The sequence below is a fragment of the Miscanthus floridulus genome, chromosome 2, assembly GCF_019320115.1.
Source record: "Miscanthus floridulus cultivar M001 chromosome 2, ASM1932011v1, whole genome shotgun sequence".
NCBI classification, from domain to species: domain Eukaryota; kingdom Viridiplantae; phylum Streptophyta; class Magnoliopsida; order Poales; family Poaceae; genus Miscanthus; species Miscanthus floridulus.
The window spans coordinates 63,359,284-63,382,768 of record NC_089581.1 but is presented as its reverse complement, the minus strand read 5'-3'; the positions used below and the strand labels follow the sequence as shown (position 1 = coordinate 63,382,768).

General features: G+C 40.9%; 1 protein-coding gene across 2 annotated transcripts; it reads right to left on the bottom strand.

Moving 5' to 3' along the window:
- Nucleotides 1-8,048: 8,048 nt before the first annotated feature.
- On the bottom strand, nucleotides 8,049-22,520 carry LOC136538979 (uncharacterized). Of its 2 annotated transcripts, none has more exons than XM_066530904.1 (13): nucleotides 22,149-22,520; nucleotides 21,094-21,265; nucleotides 20,807-21,024; nucleotides 19,525-19,588; nucleotides 17,819-17,891; nucleotides 17,267-17,344; nucleotides 16,912-17,069; nucleotides 15,560-15,728; nucleotides 10,184-10,643; nucleotides 9,670-10,056; nucleotides 9,070-9,273; nucleotides 8,715-8,848; nucleotides 8,049-8,586 (listed from the first exon to the last, which is right to left on the bottom strand). In XM_066530904.1, the coding sequence occupies exons 1-13, from the start codon at nucleotides 22,509-22,511 to the stop codon at nucleotides 8,409-8,411; spliced, it is 2,658 nt and encodes an 885-aa protein (XP_066387001.1). In that variant the 5' UTR covers nucleotides 22,512-22,520; the 3' UTR covers nucleotides 8,049-8,408. The 2 variants fall into 2 exon arrangements, with proteins under 2 accessions (XP_066387001.1, XP_066387002.1); XM_066530905.1 differs by having other exon boundaries at nucleotides 21,129-21,265; nucleotides 22,149-22,399.
- Between the last annotated feature and the right edge of the window lie 965 nt (nucleotides 22,521-23,485).

Here is a 23,485-nt window from a genome sequence, read left to right as displayed (position 1 = left end):
TTGCCCCCGTGTCCTCCATGGGTGAAGCCAGCGACAGCCTATGCCATTAGCTCCAAGGCACGGGCTAACTCACGGCGAGCAGCCATCAGTTTTGTGATCATCTCCACGTGCGTCATTGGTGGTGGCGGTGGCAGAGGAGGAGCCAGACGTGGAGCCTCATGGCTCTCCCCGTTCTGCTCATTGGCCCATCCACTCTCACCTTGGCCCTCGCCAAGACCATGGCCTGCACCAGCATTGGTGCTCCCATGTTCGGACCTCATATTCATCTATAAGAGATAGAAACCAACCACTTAGGACAACCTTCTAGATCAGAATAAGGGATTAGAGAAATGATGAGACATTTATTAAAGTATTCTTTTAGTTGTCCTATCAATTTACTAATCCAATTATATGTGTAGGGGGACTTTAGTTTAAGCAAGATGCTACTATCATGAAGCATGTAGCAGCCTATCTATTCACTCAGGCCGGAATATAGCAGCATTCGCAAAGATTTTGGCACATTGCACACTCACTTTCCATATGCTAATCGATTTCTTACGCAATGTAAGTCAATGTACCTATAGAAAACTGATTAGATAAACCAGTGCCACTATCCTAGATAGACCATATTGCTAGGGCTTATACTTATTAGATAATTTAATCGCATCCAACTTTTTGCAAAACGTTTGTTGGTCAAATTTTTAAGTTTGAAAAAGAGTGATGAACTTGTAACCCAATATTGTCTCTAGTACCAGCTATGGTAGAACCGCCTGAAATAACATACTTATGGAGGTGCTCGTCTTCCACCAGACACTAAGCGCCCCGAAAGCAAGCTATAGCGGGCGGTATCCGTCAGGCACACCCCAAGGGAGAACCCAAAAGATCCACATTTTTCCCAAGGATCCAATAATGAGAATGAGTTACAATACTTAATCCATTTCATACATCTAGAGTTACGTAAAAGTACATTATTACATTTCCAAAGTCAGAGTGTGGAATATTAAACAGTGGAATTTGAAAGAAACATCTATTGATAGTACGCCAGGATTCCGTTTGTGCCCACCAGAAGAATCCTTCACACAACAGTACTTCTCATGCATTACCTGCAATAGGGGTAAGTAAACCCTGAGTACACAATGAACTCACAAGACTTATCCGACTAGTGAGAATAATTTCCTGACTCCAAGGGATATGATAAGCTTTATGGTTTGTTGGTTTCCTTTTTGTAGAAAGCAATACTAATAGTGAGTCCTTATTAATATCATTATTAATAGCCATATTAATGTATTTATCTATCCATTCTATGTAAGCACATGTTCTACTTTCAAGCAAGAGTTGAGCAATCAGTTCCATTTCATCACCTTCCATCTTTCAGTTCTTACTACAGTCCTAGACCCAAAACAAGCCGTACCGGATTTCCCGGTGATTCACAAATCAATGCCCCCAGCTGGGTACCCCAAAAACACATGCCCCGCTTGTACCCTAGGCATAAGCAGGACCAACCCATCACCCTCCTGTCATGGGGTCTAGGTCCCTATCCAAACTTGAACTCCAAGCCCCTGCTTCTAAGTCCCGAACTTAGTGCGGTGCAAGGACCTTCACCATCCCCGCCTCCAATCAGTCGGTCTAGAAAGTGCCGGAACCCAAGACAAGAGAGCAACAAGTCTTCCCTGCGCCCATACCCAAGTATGTGCTCAGGATAATAAATCTATGACTTGCCTCGAGACTTATGCAATGGTCGGTCCTTAACCGACATAGTTAGGGAAAAAGTGTAACCAAGCTATGCCCTGTTAGCCGCAGGACACAACCTCTTACACCCACCAATACCCAAGCCATATCCCTACCTGGTCACCACTTTTCCTTTCCACCATTTTATCATGAGTGATCATAATTATCACCTATTATGAGTAACGGTAGGTTACTCACGCTACCAAAATCCTTAGCATAGCAGCTACTCGACCTATATTAGTAGGACTCATAGGTAGATATATTTATGCATGTAGTTTCCATAAAATTCCTGTAATATAAATGCACATCATATATAATCAGTGACCATTTCAAAATAAGGGTTATGCACTGGGGCTTGCCTTGGGCAGGCGGTGGGTCAGCAAAGTCAGCACCAAAAGGCTCTAGGGCTCCCTCCTGTACGAGGATCTCCTTCTCGTACTCCTCAATGACCTCTTTGTAATCCTGTTCATCCATAGGCATGAACTCATCATAAGCATAGTTGATAGAGGTACCAAACACCACGACTAGTGTCGCACAGAGACATGGCCGTACACCACGGCAGGGTTTGGCCATGGTGACACCGACGCTAGCAAAATGTCAAGCCCAGCGCTACAATTACTACCTAGCCTCCATTACTAGAGTACTGATAACACCCTAGAGGTTCTAGATACACCCGTTCTAATCCCAAACAAACCGGCCACGGACACAGCGGCAACACTACGTCCATCGGTGATGGCCACGCGCTCCGGCGAACCTTAGCCCCAACCAACTCGACCAGCTACCCTAGGAGCAAGAGGGCCTCACCAGCGACATGTAGGATGGCTTGGATGAAGTCACGGGGCACGGCAAGACTACTGGCCACGTACGCGGGGTTGCTCTAGTTCACGACAAGCGCAGCGATGACGTCCCCGGTGACCTGCTGCTCCACTAGCGTGGCGTAGTTAGGGAAAGCAATAGCGTGGCGTCGCATCGCGCGTAGACGTGAAGGCAGAGGTAGGCGGGGCAAGCCCACGCGCATGTAACCAAAGGTCAATGGGAGCAGTAGCCGTGCGGCAGCGATGGTCGGCGCGCAGCACGACCGGGGTGTAGCTCGATGCGACGGCAAGCAGTGGGGCTTAGGCGAACATGATAGAGGAGGTAGAGCAGCCAGGCTTGCCGGGTCTAGTGTGCGTGTGTGTGAGCGAGTAGCGTGCCAAGCGCGACAACAGTGGTGCGGCCTGCACGGTGGTGCGTGTGGGCGCGCTTGAGTGAGCAGCGACACTGGCCGAGTCATGGTGACCGTGCCTAGACACCGAAGCCAACCGAGAATGTGCCTTGCACACCTGCTCAAAAAGCCAACTCGATAATCCAGTAGCTACACCACCTATTTTACTCTCTAGCTTGTATATCAGGCTACTAAAAGAAACCCTAAAACCATGCCACTACCTAACCCGATCCTCCTATAAAAATGTCGAACTCAGCTTCGTCGACCCATTTTCAGACTTAAGAAAAGTGACTAAGTTTTGATCGGTTTTGCGTCAACTTCGATTTCCAGGTTACCAATTAAGCTAGCTAGTGACTCCCGTTCTCTCCCGTGAGTATTTCACCGTCACCTACGAAGTTTGTACTACAAAGTTTCACGTATGCGTTCTACAGCATTCTCATTCACTAAAAATTCATGTGGAACCTTAAGTGATACAACGTGACATGAAATATAACATTCGTTTCGTGTTTCCGACGAACGTTTCAAGTTATGTATATTGCTTTACACTCTATAATTCATACATGTACACATAAGTATGATGCTCATGTAGTGTTATAGCAAAAAGTTGTATAGTGTAACACCAAGGGTGTTACATTAGGATCTATATCTCTGTGGATCCTTTGAATTGATGGTGCTATTTTTTGAGTCGACGACGGTATGTGGCCTAATGTGCCAAAATTAATCATCTGGTTTTGACCTTGCCCTGCTAGTTGTTGCACATGCTGCACTGACGATCCAGGATTATACTGTATTTGATTCGTAGTAGCACCTTGAGCTTGCTCAGATGAACTCTGAACTACCTGGACATCATCATTATTGGCTGGTGCTACTTCTTGACAGCTGGTACCAGTTTGATTAGTCCCTTGAGTCGACGGAGGTGGAATGTTGTAATAAGCCGGTCCAACCTGATCAACTGGAAACCCATGAAACACCTCTTTCATAGTGTTGTGGAATGTGTTCAAGAAAACTTCATTATGGTTTGATATGGCATCATGAACAGATTTATTTACAGCTTCCATGAAGAAATGCCTATCTTCAGTTTTATCTACATCTATCTACCCATACAATAGAACTCTTGGTAGTGGACATTTCTAAACAATTGTATTGTCATGTATCTTGGTGTAGGAAAACACTTGTTCTCAAATTCTTCTATAGCTTTGCTGATGATATCTTTATCTCCATCAGGTAGGTCTTCATAAGGTACCATAAGGATGTCGTTGTTGTTGTAAGCCGCCATGACGATTGTGGTGGTCCCACCAGGTGTGCCAGAACATGTGTCGGCATGGAAATTCATCTCATGCTGGGCACACGAGCAAGCCGGAAGGGTCTGCTCGATGGAGCTAGAGATTCGCCTGGCTTCAACATAGGGATGATCAATCCTACGTACTCCTCCTGGGACGTGCTAGTTAATTTGACCCTACAATTGACAAGAAGAGAAACTTTATTAGTAATTTAAGGTGGAACATGCCAGTCTATGCCCAGACAGTTCCAAGCGTGCTGCTTCAGGAGCAGCCAGCCACGAAAGGCGACTAAATAGCCGATCAGGTAGCGATTAATTTCATATTGATAGGTGCAATACATGTATATGTAAATAAGATCATCAGCTAGATAGATATTGCTAGTGTAAACCATTAAGCCGATGAATCTAATCAGGAAAAGATATAGCACACGAACGAATCAACTATCTGATACGAATGGATCTATAAACGCTTTGAATCTAATCCATTACCACCAATAGTGAGGTTCGACCGGATCGATGGCAGCTATGATGATAGTAACAAACTAAAACCGAAGAATCCGCAAACACATCCGTACCTCGACAGGCTTTCCGAAAGACATGTTATACGTGAAGGCTCGGATGAATCGGCTAAAATAGCCAATTCAGGTGAAAAGAACTATAGCATACGAACAATCGACTATTTTACATGAACAAACCCGTGGACTCCTTAGACTTAACCCGCTATCCCTAACAGTGGGGTTCGACTGGATCGATGTAGTCGTGAAAAAGACGACGAATCAAGCCCTCAAAGCACACAGATCTATTCACGCTTAACAGAATCATGGACGCACACCGTAGGCATTAACACACAGGCAATCGGCTATTTAGCCGATGCAAGCATAGCAAACAGCTAAGGTCATGCCTAACCAGGAACAGATCTACTAACTAGCATCTCTCAATCTACAGTGCCATCAGTGGGGATCGACTGGATCGTTACAGCCATAATGGTGAACTATAAACCAGATTCAACTAGCCAGTAAACCTCTTCAGGATTATTCATGCCTCAACCGTATACTATGCACGATCAAGATCGAAGTAAAAATAGCCAATGAAGTATAAACCGTCGTTCAAGGTAGATAACATCGTGTTGTAATGAAACGAACGACGGATCTAAAGGATATGAGGCCTATCTAATTCGATCTCGACCGGGCGAATTGATGTTGCTGTAAACTAATAACGATGAAAACATTAGCAAGATCGGTAACTTAATGAATCTACCCGAAGGACGTCACCCTTAGATAGAGCCGATAACTTGACCTTAATCTAGTTCGAGCAGTGGAGGTCGACCAGATCGATGCAGCCATACTTGAACTAGACAAGAATCGATAACTAGCTTATACCATAGTCGCAGTGGAGGTCGACCGGATCGATGCAGCCATACGAACAGAAGTATAAGCCATGACGGTACTTATAGACAAGCCAGAGGTCGGTTGGACTGATGTAGCCCTGCTCGCTGAAGAACTCACTGAGATCTACTCTACTCCTACTCCTAAGGGGTGGCCAGAGCCAAAAAAGTAAGTAACTTATATTTGATTGATTGTGTCTCCTTTACAATAGCCGGGGTCCAATATTTATACCCGGAATCTACGTATGAATCCTACTTAAGCATGACTCATTATAATTTTTGGCTTAAGAGAAAACATTCCTAATTTAAGATAACTTGGACCCTAATCTTTCCCTTTTTGTAGAGTCCAACATGTTTTTTCCTGGCGCCGATTGTAGCTATTATAGTTATCTGCTGGCGCTATCTGAAGAGAGCTGATTCTAGTGCTGCATTCGAATCAGCTGATACCGACCTTTATGCAATCAATTCCTTGATGACATGATCTTAGGAGCTTTCGAGTTCCTACAATCCTTCTTCCAAATTCTGACGTAAACAAAGCTCCTCCATGGTAGCAAGGCTCCTTCACAGACAAGCGCAACCGGATTTCCATTCTACGATGGGTTATGTTGTAGTATGTGATATGGATTTTACGGTGTGGCAACAGTCGATTTGAGATGTTGCAACAGTCGATTTGAGATGTTGCAACATGTGTTTTCTGGATGTTGCAATAGTCGATTTAAGATGTTGCAATATGTTTTTTTGAAAGTTACAACTGTCGATTTAAGATGTTGCAACAATCGATTTGAGATGTTGCAACATGTTTTTTTGGATGCTACAACTGTCGATTTAAGATATTACAACATGTGTTTATTTTGAATGTTACATGAGTTTCAGTACATTGCAAACCTTTGTTCTTGAATGTTGCAAGCAATGATTAACATCTAATCCATTTGTCTCCCTTTCCATCTCTCACCCTCACGTACGGCAAGGTGCGGTGTCCGCAAGTGCTATAGGAAGCGCAACCACCATTACACTATTGCATCATAGGAGAAAGGAGGGAGCCAGAAGGGGATGAGCATTGAGGTGGGACGGGTAGAGCGAAAGCCTCTCGATCCGAAAGGGAAGGAGCGCACTGAAGCCTCTGGATCCGAAAGGGAAGAAGCGCTGGGGTGTGACAAGTAGAGCGGAAGCATCTGGATCAATTGTTTATATTCGGACGTCCGGACACTAGTATTTCCCTTTTGTTTTCGGGCGTAATCTGTTTTTTTTTTTCTTATTGACCTTTAAAACAAGATATTTTACCCTCTCAAAACGATTTAAGTTTGGTACTATTTAGATACCCCTCTGTTTATAATAATCAGATTATATAATCACATTTTGATTCAAACATAGTTGATTATACGATGGATTATTATAATCAGAACTTTTGATTATCATAATCCCATAATTCAGTGAGACCAGGTTACAAGGGATTGTAGATGTTGAAAGTCCAACTTGCCCCAACTAACTATCCAACTTGCCAAATTATAAAGGACAAGATAGAAATTTCTCACTTTAAATAGCCATAATCAATCACCGTAATCCATTGAACCAAACACTCTAATTATTATAATCCATGATCCTGATTATAATAATCCTATGTATAATTTAGATAATAGCAATCGAGTCATGATCCAAACAAGCCCTTACCTCTCTGTCTAGGTTAGAAGTGGTTTTCAAGACAACATTATTTTTTAGTTAAAAATTTAGTGAATACCTCATAAGTTTATTATAATCCATGAAAATGTCTCTAAGCTTATAAAAGTTTCAAAAAAATCCATGATATATATGGTACATAAAAAATCCAAACAAAATATTTAGAGCTCGTAAAAATATTACTATAAGCTTTCAAAATATCAAAAAAGGTGTGGAACATTTCTAAAACATTCTATTTGATGTCGAATGAATTCATGCTTGTTGCATAATTCGTTTTTGTTGTGGAAAGTTTTCAAAACATGTTAAGATATTGATTAGAATATTTTTATGAATTTCCTAGATATTTTTCCTATTTCCTAGTGCTAAATCTAATTTTTGTAAGCTTTTGTAGATATTTTCATGAGCTTTAAACATTTATTTGGGTTTTCTTGTTCCAATCTCTCTAAGATTTTTTTTTAATTTTTATAAGCTTAGAGACCTTATAAGGATTTACTCAATTTTTTAAAACTAAAGAAAAAAGACAAACCCACCTTAAAAAAATTAAACAGTTTAAAGAGCCGAGGGAGATAAAATGTCTGGTTTTTTAGTTCAAGAAGAAAAATCAAACCAATGTAATAATTTAGAGTCAAGTAAACTTTTTCCCATCAAATAAGTCAAGCGGTGGTTTCCGCTCACAATGACAAGACGGTTAACGGTTAACAATCAGGATAGGAGCCCTGATTGTAAGAGAATTTGCATTAGACGGTTTGATTTGTTCACAAGCTTCAGAAAATCGTTTATTCAAACTGGCATGAAGTAGGTTTTTTTGGCTTTGGATTGATGAGATTTATTACAATTACAGCAATACTTAACCGATCTTGACATTAGAATCCAGATCCTAAAGCAGAAGTTACATTTTTAAAACGCGCCCATTCTATTCCACCAGTTAAAAAAACTCAAACTTTTCTCATGCTTCACCATTTCATATAAACATTCAACGGAACGGACTAATCAAATATACCATGCCAGATATCATACAACTTCACATCTCCTCTATCGTTGGACACACAGGCGACAAATTGCCATACAAGATGTTCTTTGCCAGGAGAAGCTCCAAACATTGCACTGCTTGTGATTTTCTGGTGTCACATCAGGCATGGGCAGCAAAAGGTCCAAATTTGTTACTCCTCTGAAGGTGGTGGGAGGGCAGAGTTTCCAGACTGTTTGGATGCAAGCACCTTGTCCAAGGTTTCATCTGGCACCTTAATCCCACAAGTCTCCATTTCCGCAACTACTGCAATGGCTGCATCAATTTCTTCCAGATCAAGGCACAATAGGACTACTTCGTCATACAGTGGGCTGAATAAAGCACAAAGGAAAAGGAAAAAATGCATTAGCCATGCTACTCCACAACAGCACTGTCTTAGCAAAACCCAAAATTATAGAGAACATAATAATAATAATAAGAAAAATAATCAAAATCTTACCTTCCAAACTTATAACCTAGACTGTGTGTTGTTTGCAATATTGGTATAAAAGCAGATGGGAGTGGTGCTCTCATAGCAGCTCGCAATATAATGGCACAATCACCAATTGTCGGAGTACCACCCAGTTCTATTACCTGAAATTTGATGAAGCAGTGAACGAAAGTTCCAACAACAAATAGTTTAGGTGGAACCCAAAATGCCATCGCAATGATAGAAAAATAACGACAAAAACAATGTATTTATTCAACTTGAAGGTGATTGAAAAATGTATTTATTTAACTTGAAGGTGATTGAAGTATGGAAGAATCTTAAGGCCATCCAACAGAACCTGCAGTGGCTATAGAGCTAAGAATACCTTATGCATTATCTTGATAGCCAACTCAACCTCCCATTCTTGTGACCACTTACGTGGCATCTTATTCTTTATTTCTCTTTCCCATGTCCATCCCCAGGCATCTGCTGTAGTATACATGTCTGATACATCAAACATTCTCTCCTCTCGCATAACCTTAAAGGCTTCAATTGGATCTTCAGGAAACCAGTCTTCATCATCATCAATCTACAGAGTCAGACAGAAAAATGCCTCAAAATCTATAACGGGTACTGAAAAATTCAGCTCTACCAATAAATGCAACAAACATAACATAGCCAAGCATTTTAAACAAAAAAGGCAAATGCATTCCACATTTAGGAGTTATCACACAGCCTGCATGTTCCAAAAGTATATATCTTCATTAGCCATTTTGAATTTAAAATTACTTAGGATATATACTTGCATCCTGTCCATATTCCAGATCACCAATTTAAGTAATAATTGTTAACATGGAATGCACCATTGAGACATAATGCATGTCTCAAATAAATAGCCAACAAAAGAGAACAAACAACAATAATTTCCCATGATGAATGCTCAAGATAAAGAAAAATTGCACATGCTGAAGCATTAATTCCATACCTCTGGCATCCGCTTTAATTTTTTTGAAGAAACAGGTATCTTCTCCATATCCTTCAACAACTGTACCCCTATCATTTGAAGATGATGGTTGGGTCCTTTTGCTGGTTTATCTTTAGTCTCATCACCAACTTGATTTTCTGTTTGCTCAACAACCTCTTCATCATCTATCTCATCTTCTGCTTCTTTTACAGATTCATCATCATCCTCATCGCCGTCGTCGTCATCATCATCATCTTCCAATTCATCATCTAAATCTTGATCGTCTTCTTTACTATCTTCTTCACAAAGATAGTTTCGAGTTTCTCCCAGAAAACGGCGTTTCCAGAACTCTGTGTTCCCATCTTCTGGCTTGATTCGTGAGATCAGCTCATCTAAACCTTCATCAACCTATCAAGAAGCCATGCTTACAATCTATACATCAAAATTGAAAAGGAAAATGTTGCAAGTGGTAGTAACACTATCGCTTAGTGTGCCATTAGAAAAATATCAAAATAAACATTGTCGCATTGCATACCTCTTCCTCATCTTCTACAGGAGGAACCCAAAGTGGTATACCACGCGAACGATTGATTCTCCTGGCCTTTTGAACTCTCTGGTAAAGCACTTGTCTAGTTCCATCAGTAGGTAATCCTTGAGCTTCAAGCTCAGTTTTCAGTTCAGATACTACCATTTTGCTTGCCGCCTTCGGCTTAACAACATTTTTCTTTGGCCCTACAACTAGCTTTTTTAGCCTTTCAATAACCCTGCGTACATCTTCTTCAGAGACATCACCCAAAATACCAGGGCCTTCATTTCTCAATGTAATTAGGAGTTTTCGATGATATAACTTCAATTCCTCAAAGCATCGCTGTTTAAAGGATGTTTCTATTGGATTTGAATAGGCAAATCCAAATTCATCTGGATCCAAAGGAGTTTTTCCTCTGCGAGGCACCCAACGTTTGCGCTCTCCTGTAAGACCTCCTTCTTCAATATATCTGCAAATGCAAAGCCAGCATGAGCTGAAGAGCCATTTCAAGTATGCAATGCAAAAAGAATTATACAGCAAAACATGGTGTTCATATATTCAAATCTCTGACTATTTACAGCCATACGAGATTGTCAGGTATTACTGCCTTTGCTTGATAAGGTTGCAGACTATCTCCCAGGGTGGAAGGCTTCTCTGTTGAACAAGGCTGGGAGGCTGGTTTTGGTTAGGGTGGTCCTGACAGCTGCACCAATTTACCTCCTGATCGCCATGGACCTTTCTAAATGGTTCTTCAAAGCAATTGATAAAAAAGCGGGGTTTCCTTTGGAAAGGACATGAACAGGCAAATGGGGGCAACTGCCTGGTAGCTTGGCAAAAGGTGCAACGTCCCTTAGAATATGGGGGCGTTGGGATCCATAACCTCGAACTCCTTGGCTGGGCTTTAAGGATCAGATGGCTGTGGGCCAATAAAACAGACCCATCTAGGCCTCGGGCAGGACTCCCAATTCAAGTCCCTCAAAATGCCCAAGCTCTGTTTAATGTTGCAGTAGATGCCATTGTGGGAAATGGCGAGAAAATTCTGTTTTGGAAAGATCGGTGGTTGGATGGTCACACCATAGCTGAGATAGCCCCTAATTTAGTGAAATCAGTCCATAAGCAAACTGCTAAGAGGACGACGGTGGCTCAAGCACTCCTGAATGGAAAATGGGTGGAGGATATCAAAGGGGCCCTTACTGTGCAGGTTCTTGTTGAATATCTGCAGATCTGGGATTTAGTGGATGGTTTGACATTGCAGCAGGATGTGCCAGATCAATTAAGATGGAAGTTTACACAGTCTGGCTTATATAGCAGTAAATCGGCCTATGCTGCATTCTTTGTTTGGAACCATTAAGTTTGGTTCCTGGCGAAAGATTTGGAAAAGCTGGGCACCTCCACGCTGCAAGTTTTTCATATGGCTGGTGTTTCACAACCGGTGCTGGATGGCTGATCGCCTAGCAAAGCGTGGCCTGCCCCACCTGGAGGCTTGTCCTTTCTGTGATCAGGCCGAGAAGTCGATTCACCATTTGCTGGTTGGATGTGTTTTCACTCGCCAAGTATGGGTCATGATTCTTCAGCACCTAGGCCTATTAAACTTGGCACCAGGAGGCGCAGAGTCTCGTTTCTCTGGGTGGAAGAAGAAATCAAAAGCTCGGTTGTACCAAAAGACTTGCGGAAGGGTCTCAAATCCCTGATAATCCTGGTGGCTTGGGAGATCTGGAAACACCGGAATGCATGTGTATTTGAGAAGTTGAGGCCAAATGTGCAGGATGTAATTAGGGCTCATCGGCTGGCCCCTTTCTTGGACTCGCTGATCTCTACTAATCAGAGCGCATTTATACGAGGAAGATGCATTCATGATAACTTCATCCTAGTGCAGCAAACAGTTAAGGTGTTACATCGACAAAAGGTGCCTAGCCTCTTTCTTAAGTTGGATATCTCAAAAGCTTTTGACTCGGTGTCGTCGCCGTTTCTCTTAGAAGTGCTGCAACATTTGGGCTTTGGACATTCGTGGCGCAATTTGGTGGCCAGTCTGTTATCATCATCCTCAACTCGAATCTTAGTGAAAGGAGAACCGGGAGAACTCTTACAACATCAGCAAGGTCTTCGACAAGGGCACCCTTTATCCCCCATGCTCTTTATTTTAGTGATGGATGTGCTTAATAGTTTATTTTTGAAGGCAGGGAATGAGGGGCTGTTGCAACCGTTATCCCCACGGATGGCTGGACAAAGACTTTCTCTATATGCTGATGATGTTGCCTTATTTATCAAGCCACTTGAAGAGGAGCTGCAGATCACTAGAGATATTCTCAAGGTGTTTGGGGATGCTTCAGGATTGTAAACTAATATTCAGAAAAGCAATATTATTCCCATCAGCTGTGCAGGAGGGTCTTTGGCAGCAATTCCAGATATTCTTCCGGGTACAATCTCAGAGTTTACGTGTAATTACTTGGGCCTACCTTTATCATATAAGAAGCTTCTTAAGAGGGATCTTATGCCATGGATTGAGAAAATCGCTGACAAACTCCCACGCTGGAAGGGGGGGGGGGGGGGGGAAGGCTTGCCTCTGTTTTTCCTTTCCCCAGACCCCACTCATGTGGGAGCCTCCGGCACTGGATCTGCCCCCTTTACTCTTTACTGAAAGGGCAACTAAAGAACAAATGAAAAGCAATTTCTTCCACATTATTAGTGCAAAGAACACAGTTGTAGTTGTTCCCTTCCAACTTATGTTTTTTCCTCTTTAGAATGTTTCTTGTGTTCAACCTATCCATGAATAGAAGCCATGAGAAAACTCTCAGCTTATTGCAACACTTGGAATCCCAAATCCAAACAAAAGGGGCTGGGGGCTGAATGTTTTTGTAAGGAAAATTGTAGAAACTAGACGATGTATAGATGTTGCTTCCCGAGATATATCGCCAAGAATCTTTTGAGTCCTGCTGTACTTGGATTGTTTGAATGTATTCTTGGAGGCTTTGAAATTCCTGATAGGCTTGCTGGGGGAGGGGGAGATGAAACTGAGACTCCAGGCTGTTATTTAGCAAGAACTGCGAAACTGAAATCCTCTTGTGTCTGGCGAAACAGTAAAACCTAGGGAACTTAACTTGCATAACATTGTCATTCCAGAGATCAGACCAAAAAAGGACAGTGGAGCCATCTCCAATCCTGCAATTAGCAATACCTCTGAAGAGATCACACAGTTTTAGAATATCCCTCCACCAAAATGACCCCTTGTCAGTTGTTGCATGGGGGATTTCACCATCGGAATAATGAGCAAACCAAACTAGTTTCCCCCAGGGGATTTCCTTTTTTGTTATAAAACTTGTCCAAGTGTTTTGAGAAGGAGAGCAGTGTTTTGGCTTCTGAGGTTGATAATGCCTAGCCCCCCCCCCCCCCCCCCCCCCCCCCCCTTTCTTTTGGGCTTGCTACATTTTTTCCATGCAACCAGTGGCTTCATTTTAGCGTTACTGTCAGAACTTCTCCATAAACAGTGTCTTCTAGCTCGATTGAAAATCTTGCGCCAACTGTCTTTGCTTGTGTCTCTCCAAGAATCCGCAAAAGCCAGACTGTGGCTGAAGCTCTCACCAACGTGGAATGGCCAAGGGACATTCAAGGAGGCCTATCTTGGACTGGTATTAGAGAATTCCTACAGCTATGGGACTGCCTCATGGGAATTATTTTGACTGACCAAGAGGATCATCACACATGGAGGCTAGATGCAAGTGGATGCTACTCTTCCAAATCTGCCTATAAAGCTTTTTTCTGTGGTGCTGTGACCTTTGAGCCTTGGCATCGGCTATGGAAGACTTGGGCCCTGGGCAAATGCAAAATGTTTTTTTGGTTGGCAATCCGTAATAGATGTTGGACGGTGGATAGGCTCGCTAAGAGGGGCCTCTCTCATCCAGATAAATGCCCTCTATGCGATCAAGAAGATGAGACAATACAACATCTTTTAACATCATGTGTGGTGGCAAGACAATTATGGTTCAAATTATTCACTCCATTGAACCTAGCAGATTCAGCCCCCGACAAAACGAACTGAGTTTTGCTGACTGGTGGCGCAAGACGATGAGCAGAGTTAGCAAGGAGCACAGGAAAGGAGTGAACTCTTTAATTATTCTAGGGGCCTGGATTATTTGGAAACATAGGAATGCATGTGTTTTTCAACTGAGTGTTGCAGAAATGCGTATGTTGCGATGGATTTGCGGTCACACAAGAATGGACCAAGTTCGGAACGATGATATATGTGATCGCCTAGAGGTAGCACCAATTGAAGAAAAGCTTGTCCAACATTGGTTGAGGTGGTTTGGCCATGTCCAAAGGAGACCTCCAGAGGCACCAGTGCATTATGGAGTCCTAAGCCAAGCTAATAATATGAGGAGAGGTAGAGGAAGACCGAAATTGACATGGAGGGAGGCAATAAAAAAATATTTGAAAGCTTGGGATATACCTAGAGATCTATGTTTGAATAGGAGTACTTGAAAAGCAGCTATTGAAGTGCCTGAACCGTGACTTGGGCTCTTGGTGGGTTTCAACTCTAGCCTACCCCAACTTGCTTGGGACTGAAAGGCTATGTTGTTGTGTTGTTGTCGTTGTATAGGAATGCATGTGTTTTTGAGGGGGCTTCTCCTTCGTTTAGCATGATTTGGAGTGAGCTGAAGAACGAGCACAGCCTCTGGTGCATGGCTGGGGCGAAGAAGCTTCAAGGGCTAGGATTAGCGCTTGCAAACTAGGTCCTTTTAGCTAAGGTCAAGTCGTGTTTGTTCACTATGTGTTTAAACCATGACTCTGTGTAATCGCCTCACTCATATCTGGTCCCCGTATGAGTGAGGATCCTGTTAGGGACCCCACCTTTTTTTCATCTCTATAATACAATGAAACGCAGCTCTCCAGCATTTTCAAAAAAAATAAGTAATTAGGGCTGTTAACATGGAATGTGGTTTGTGGTGCATGGCGGGGGCCTCTAAGCTTAGAAATGTAATTCAATCAGATTGTGTTCTTACTCAATTGGCACCCTGAATCAACATTTACGCCTGAGATAACTCTTGTTAGAAGTACCAGAGACATGGAAGACGGCATGGTGAACTACAGGGAAAGCAAGAAGGTGGTACCAACAGAGTAACTAACATGAACAAGACTCTGCACATGCATATGTTATGTAACTGTGCACTTCTCTCTCCATGTTTGTTCTCCCTTTATACTAGCACAAAAGGAACATCATGCATAAGTATCACATGTTACAGGGTGAGGAGGCAAGTTTTGCACTATGCCTCACCAAACGTTAAAAGTATATATGTGTCATTTCATCATTAGAAGGAAAAAAAACATGTCATGTGAGCAACTAAAGCTGATATGATTGAGGTAACGACCTTAAACTTCATGGACTCATACCTGGCCACATAATCAATTTCAAAACCAACATCAGCTTCTTCTTGTAATGGCTCTATCCAGGAGCTCACCAATGTGCGATATTTTCTGTTTAAGATCATTGCTCGAGGTGCGATACTTTGGTTATCATTAACCATTGCTTCTAACGCCTCAAGCAACTCAACAGGCCTTCCTGGTTATAAAAATTAAGTTACCTGCTCAGGAAAGTACTAAAGAACTTCACAAAGGGAAACAAATCCAAATGGCGTAATTAAAAGGAAAAAAGTCCAAATTACTCCCCTAAGTTTGGCCTATGTCCAGATAATCCCATAAAACTAACATTTTGTTCAATTTACTCCTTCCAACTATTTCAGTTGGTCTAGTTTATCCCTTAACAGGATTTGTTATTTTTGTTTCTCCACGTATAAGTTGAGTTTTAATATCAAATTTTGTGAGGTGATAGAGGACATCATAAGTTATGTTATAAAAATATATCTTAATTTTTCACCACTATTTGGATAGCTTAGGAAATTTAATAATAAACTAACACTAGAGATACAATATTCGTACAAAACATAATGATGAAAAGTTTATAATATATTTTTCTAACACAAAATATGATGCCCTCTGTCACCTCACAAAATCTGAAACTAAAACACAATTTGTACATATAGAAACAAAAAAAAACAAAAATCTCTTTAAGGTGTAAATTGGACCAACTGAAATAGTTGGAGGTACTACATTGAACCAAATGTTAGTTTAGGGGGTTATCTGGACATAGGCCAAACATGGGGGGAGTAGTTTGGACAATTTCTAATTACTACAGCTATTTCGTAGGGACCGCTTTTACTATTTAAAAAGGGGATTATTCTAGTAAATTGCAGGTCCAATAGAAAGCTGATTTATATCATATTTCTCCATCAAGTGGAACCTTTGAAATGTCAAGATAACAATCCCTTAGGTTGAAGAATATAAGAAAAACAAAAAAAAATTACTCTCCTTTATTGATAAAACAATGCTAGGTCCTTGTATCAGGCTAAAGGCCTCTTTAGTAGACTTCCCCCTGATACTGTGGATCAAAGTGATATTGTGGCCAAAAAGTGATTCTCTAGGATAAACTCCATGGAGGAAGTGAATAAGAAGCTGTTTTTTTCAGCTCCATCATCTTAGTTCATTTCAGGGGACCACCCCAAAAAAATCACTCTCTACAACTGCCATTTGGCAGGGCTCCCATTGGAATCACTCTAGTAGCTATACCAAACAGGCCCTAAACATTGTCCACCAGGAGGGTCATAACTCATAATCAAATACTCAACAGTCAACACAGTCAGTAACTTTGCCACTCTTATCTGATGTATAGAAGAGTGAAAACTCACCATCGAGGCACAACGATCGTAGATAGAGAGAAAGTGGATCACCACAATTTCCTTCATTGTAAAGGACTTTTGTTCCTCCAGTGATTCTTTGTAAGGCACGAAAATGCCTGATTGATTCATTAACCATACAGTACTTTGTAAAGCATTCCACTAACAACCTGAAAACAATACTTAATCATCAGTTCATCGCTTTCGAAAGAAAAACAGGAGTTACAAGAAAAATCAGAGCTGGCACAGAATAGTATGTGACAGTTGGCATCCATAAGACATGTGGAGTTGCAGCACATGGTATACTTGCTTCCATATGGGACTCGAATGGTAAACACTGGCATATGCTAATAGGTAATGTTCTTACGCATAAGTTCTTGCATTAGGCTGAATACGTTTGTGATCTTCCACCATCATCCCGAGTAATTCTGCCACATCCGCTGCCCTGAATGCCAAACACATCATAGAATATAAGAAATAGTAATGCTTGTAAGTTGTAATCACTAACTACATTTGAATTCAAATGCAAATGTAACATGCTGATATGAAGTTGTCTGTTGAAACACAAGCTGGTAAAGGGAAGATTTAAAAAAAAAAAAAGAATCGCTTCTTTGCTCTGTTGTCAGATTTGATTCTGAAAGAACAGTCATATGAGAAAGTCACTCCCGAAAAGATTATATAATAAGTATATTTTGGTAGGGCACGGCTTACTGTCTTATGAATCGTTTTGGGCTATAATTATCTATATATTTCTTTTACACATTATTTGGGCCCAAGAGAGCAGATTTGATTCTAACAAATAGACATGAATACATGATTGTGTTGACTAGAGAGCTAGGTAAAAAGGAAGAACAGAATAAAGCAAACAAATATGGCAGAGCTATATGTAGTTATATATGGAAGTAAATATTAAGTATACCTGTCATAGGACGTTGCTCTAGTAAATGCTTGTATAACCCAATTATAAGACTCAGTATCAGGTTTCATGTAATCTGGAAAGAGATGGGAAAAAATCAGTATCCATTTAGCAAAGTACCAACAACGAACAACAGCACATAAGTCAGCCAGATTCTTTTCTTTCTAGTAAGAGAAGCATGAAGTACTGTTTCAGCGCTACTGAGATACATCAAAAGTGATAGCAAAGGGCAATGTCATTAGGAAAAACAGAATACAAAATGGTCACACTCAAACAAGCAAACACCCCAAGAAAGAATGACTATTTTCCCCCTGTCGGAGCTATTTTGCAATAAGGTCAAAAACCCTAAAAGAACATGTGCTGTATTCATTTCACTATGTTAGCAAAATATGAAGGTGGCAGCATTACTAGCCTCACTACGAAAGAGCTTCTGAGACACCAGCTAGTTTTACACAAACCATGCTCAAAGTAAAACAGAACATCTATCCAATGAAAGGAAAAAGTCTATATAACCCCCCCCCCCCAACTATTCAGGGTGGACTACTTCACCCCCAAACTATAAAACCGGATTTTCTACCCCCTGAACTTTTCAAAACCGGTCAAATAACCCCCTAGGCGGTTTTGGACAGTGGTTTTGCTACAGTGACGGTGGTTCTATCTTTTTCTTTTTTATTTATTTCTGCTGAATCTTTGAAAAATCATAGTAAATCACAAAAAAATCATAAAATGGAAAATCTAATTTTGTTGGACTCCACATGAGTAGATCTACACATTGAACATATAATATGGTATGCTTTGGTACAAAGTTTTTGTTGTAGCTTTAGATCTATGCTTTTCTATAATTAATTTAAATAATTTATAGATGCAGCTTCTATGGTCCAATTGTGGTGAAATTTTTATGGTAGGCTAATTATTGTATGATTGAACTGTAGTAAAAATTTCATACTCATTGGATCATGTATAACTTAGTTATAGATTTATTTAGGTTTATTCTTGTTAAATCTATGTTTTATCTATAACTAAGTTATACATGATCAATGAGTATGAAATTTTTACTATAGTTCAAGCATACAATAATTAGCCCACCATAAAAATTTCACCACAATTGGACCATAGAAGCTGCAGCTATGAATTATTTCAATTAATTACTGAAAAGCATAGATAAGTTACAGCAAAAACTTTGTACTAAAGCATACAATATTATGTGTTCAATGTGTAGATCTACTCATGTGGAGTCCAACAAAATTAGATTTTCCATTTTATAATTTTTCTGTGATTTACTATGATTTTTCAAAGATTCAGCAGAAATAAATAAAAAAGAAAAAGACAAAACCATTGTCACTGTAGCAAACCACCGTCCAAAACCGCTTGGGGGGGTTATTTGACCGGTTTTAGAAAGTTCAGGGGGTACAAAATCTGGTTTTATAGTTTAGGGGATGAAGTAATCCACCCTGAATAGTTTGGGAGGTTATGTAGACTTTTTCCTCCAATGAAACTACTAGTACCACACCCACATGAACACAACTTGGTTTCACACATGCAACACTCGGTAGTAAATTCGCATCAACACAAAAAAAGGACGGTGGCTGCCACACTTCCAAGTCTCAATATATGTATGTGGACTCATTATCTAATTAACAAACTAGCACATCTTAATAGGAAAATGACAGAAGACCATAGCATAAAATTGGTTTAAATGATTGCCATACCTTCACCTCCATATTCCATGTTTTCAAATGTTGCAAAAGCAACTTCAGGAATTCCACAAGTAGCCTGACAAAATGAGCTTTTATTTAAAACAAGCATGACGATATTGTTATTATATATATCCAAAAACCGAACCTTAATGCTAATTCAACAAACCATGTTCGTAAGGTTCTGCAGCTTAACATATCTTATCTAAAGTGTTCCTAGTTTCAAACTTTGCTAATCCAGTGTTCAAAGGTTGCTTAATAAGCTGATATCAGCAGGATTTAGGTCCAGCATCATTACAGGGTTTCACTTAGTTAAATTTTCCATCTCGATATGGTATAGTGTCTATAAGAAAATTTAAAATCTGCATATCATGCTACAACCATCATGTGATGAAGCGAGACACATTAATGCAAAAAATTCTGCTCCAATAAAGTAATATATGCAAATAGTTAATAAGTCCAGAACAGAATATACATGATGTAGAAGTGATTATAATGGAAATACCACACACTGTCTAGCAGTTCAATACAAAGCCCTTGAAGCCTAAATAGCTAGCTACTTCCTCTGATCCCAAATATAAATCCGTTAGGACATTAGGAAAGTTTCCAATACGTTACTTTGACTAGGAATATCTGTAGAATCATTTTATGATAGAAGGTTTATGAAAATAATGTTTAATAAAGTAACATCAAGTTGTCAATCTATATATTTCTTTTAGAAATTGATGGTCAAAGCTCTAGAGTTTGACTTTGGACAGTCCTAAATGAACATATATTTGGGATCAGAGGAAGTACATAAACTGACAGCCACCTATAGTAGAATTTAGAGGATGATCAAAGCATCAGCAATTAGCAGACATTCATATGATGTATCAGCTCCAAGATGTGCTTTCCATGACCAAATCATAATCTTCTCATTATATAATTGAAATAGGGTCCATTTCTTTGTTCTAGGTATTGGCATAAATAAAATTGCCTCCTGTGGAGTCCTCTACTAGATCAAGTGGTCAGTGAAACAAACAAAGGCAGTAATAAAGAAGTATTAAAGCCTTAAAGCGCAATTATCCACGGATGCACAAATAAAATTTGCAGGCCAAGGGATTAGCACATCTGGAAGGTAGTTGCCAGGTAAGTAGTTGGCTTGCAAGTGTTCAGGTTTGGTCATATTATGTAACGGGTACGAATGCAACTACGAGTGATTTATGTGTGGGTGTGGCATGTGTTGCAGTTTTCTTCTTCTTAATGCAATGATACACAGCTCTCCTGCGTATTAAAGAAAAAAAAATTGCAGGCTAACCTGCACGCTGAGAAGGCAATTGAAATGGAATGTGGTTGCCATTCTTCCAGAAGCCTCCATTTGGTATGCAACTGTCAAAGCATTGGAGTGATCTCCGGCTTTGCAATCTTCTTCAATCAGAAGATCATAAATTTCATCAGTTCCTCGTAGGCCGCCTTTTGCCCCTTTCAGAAATACTGTATTGGCATCCTCCAGATAATGATTCTTGACTAGTTCCTCTGTTTCAAACAAAGACTACTATCATATTTCCAATATAGCAAATATGCAACACAAATCAGGTTTCATACCTACAAGAATTAGCCAAGCCTTGCGAATATCATACTTATATCTCTCCATGGCAGCAAGGATCTCCATGCCCCTGGTAGAAAGACCCTTCTTGGCAAAAACACGGACCAGAGCCACAAAAGTTTCATGTAGAGGGCGCACACCAGAACTGAGTTCTCTTCTAAGTGATTGCATCTGCATTCAGAAATTTAAATTGTTGTTAGACCAATGCATTAAGTTTGATTTTTACAATAAATACGTCCATACTTACTTTTTAAAACTACAACTATCAATTATGCAAGAAAAGTTCAGGAAAGATCCTGCCTAAGTGGATAATATACACCAGCTACAGAACTACAGCACGTAAGTGTAGCTCCAGCTTAAAATAAACTTAGGGCTAAGGAATCAACTTATGTATATTTGTTTCTTTTTAATATGAAGCCGCCATAGATAGGTTAAAGACAAAAATTTACTAAGTGAACAAGAATCAGAGGATGCAGTAAGAAAAAAATGACAAAAGAAAAATGCAGGGCTAGATCTTCCATATCTCTGCCTCACTGATCTCCAGAATTGAAAAAACACCCATGCTCAGACTAAAAGCTTGGATTGTATCCAAATTAACTAGCCTTATTATATCTAGTAAGGTGAGACTACATAACATAACAAATACTTGCATGCATGATCATACTGCATCATAATTTATGATACATCAGACCCAGGACCAAACAACTTACTGCTCTGATGCACAACAGTTACGGTCTACAGCTCTCTAGGCTGCAGAAGACAGGGCTAGCAACATTGCAACTCTGAAATGCCCAAGGCCTTAATATTACACCCAGGTATGAGGTATCTACTCTGGACATTTTGACTAACTAAATCAAAAGCTCGTAGGATGACAATTCCTGTAAAATAACACCAGCCAACAATCCCCAGGCACTCACCAATGCCGACTTTACTACCTAGCACAGGCAGTCAGGCACACGAAATGGGTATGCGTGTTTAATCAAACACCTCATGGGGGCTTCCCTACGCGTGCGGTAGTCCAGTGGGAGCAAACTTGAGAGGAGGAACAACTTACGGCGCCTTCAGCGTTGCCAGCGAGGACGTGCGCGGCGACGAGGCCGTGGAAGGAGCGCGGCCCGGGCGAAAGCCCCGCGGCAACCATGTCGTAGATGGTGTCGGCCACGCCAGCGGCATCGGCGGCCCGCGCGCGCTCCGCGAGCTGCTCGAGGAAGGCCAGGCGCAGGCCCTTCTCCACCGCCCCGGCGGCCGCCGAGCGGTCCCCACCCTCGGGCGCCCGGCGCCGCCGCGTGCGGCGCCGCTCGGCGAGCGCGGAGGCTCGCACGGCGCAGGCGCAGGAGCGGGGGAAGCGTGCGGTGGTGGTGAGTGGGAAGGTGGAGGACGGCGACGGGGCCAGAGCGGAGGTGGAGGGGGTGGGCATCGTGGCCGGGGTTTAGCGGAATAAGTGAAGCGAGGGGTTTTGGATAAGGCTTGGTGGATTTGAAGTTTTGGAGGCAAGGTGCTGAAACGGAGTTATCGATACGGTTACACACAATAGTTGAAACTGGAGATAAATCTAGTGGGTTAATTAATGTGAAATGCCCCCTATAAATTTAAACAGAAAATAGAAATTGGTACGCAGATTGAACCGACTTCAATTTCAGCCCATAAAAGATTGAAAAAGGTCCATTTTTTGAGATTATAAAAAGGTTCAATTTATCTCCTTCAACTATCATGGTCGTCCAATTTTCCTTCTAATTTATAAAACCATTTTTTTAACCTCTTCATCTTTTGAAAACCATTCACTTTTACACCTAAGCAGTTTTAATGGTGATTTTGCTGATGTGGCGCCACATCGGAGCGAGCAAATCGTACTAAGTTAAAAGTAAGAAGGTAAATTGGACTATAAATACTTTTATAAAAAAGCTGAATTTCATTAGAAAAATAAAAGATATCCAAATATATTTTTACATGTAAAAAAATGCAATTAAAAATCCTAAAACTTGGTTTAATCTTAGAAATTTTGTTTGAGGATTTGTTTTTAAAATCATGCTCTATGTTTCGCTGTCTAGCTTAAAATTATTTGAATTTTGATGGACTTATTTCGATGCTTATTTGCTAGTAAAATCTCTCGTTATCTATTATGGTTAGTCGACGTTGATCGTCCGGACTACATAAGGGCTCGTTCGTTTGGGATAGTTTAACACCAGGCTTCATTCCTGCTGATGAAATCTTATATAAATAAACTAACGATTCCAGCCGGGAATCGTTCCTGAGGGTGATTCATGGGGAAACGAACATGCCCTAAAGGTGTCAGTGGAGCATCGCCAAGATCATAGTGGGCGCCCGTCTTGAGCCGTGGATAAATCTTCAAATAGTTGTGTTAGCATGTGTGCGACATGCACCCTTGGTTTA

Coding starts and splice junctions, on each gene's coding strand:
- LOC136538979 (XM_066530904.1), bottom strand. CDS start 22,511: ATGCCCACCCCCTCCACCTCCGCTCTGGCCCCGTCGCCGTCCTCCACC. Junction 17,070..17,266: donor CCTAATGCAAGAACTTATGC/GTAAGAACATTA, acceptor TATTGTTTTCAG/GTTGTTAGTGGAATGCTTTA. Junction 8,587..8,714: donor CTAGGTTATAAGTTTGGAAG/GTAAGATTTTGA, acceptor TGCTTTATTCAG/CCCACTGTATGACGAAGTAG.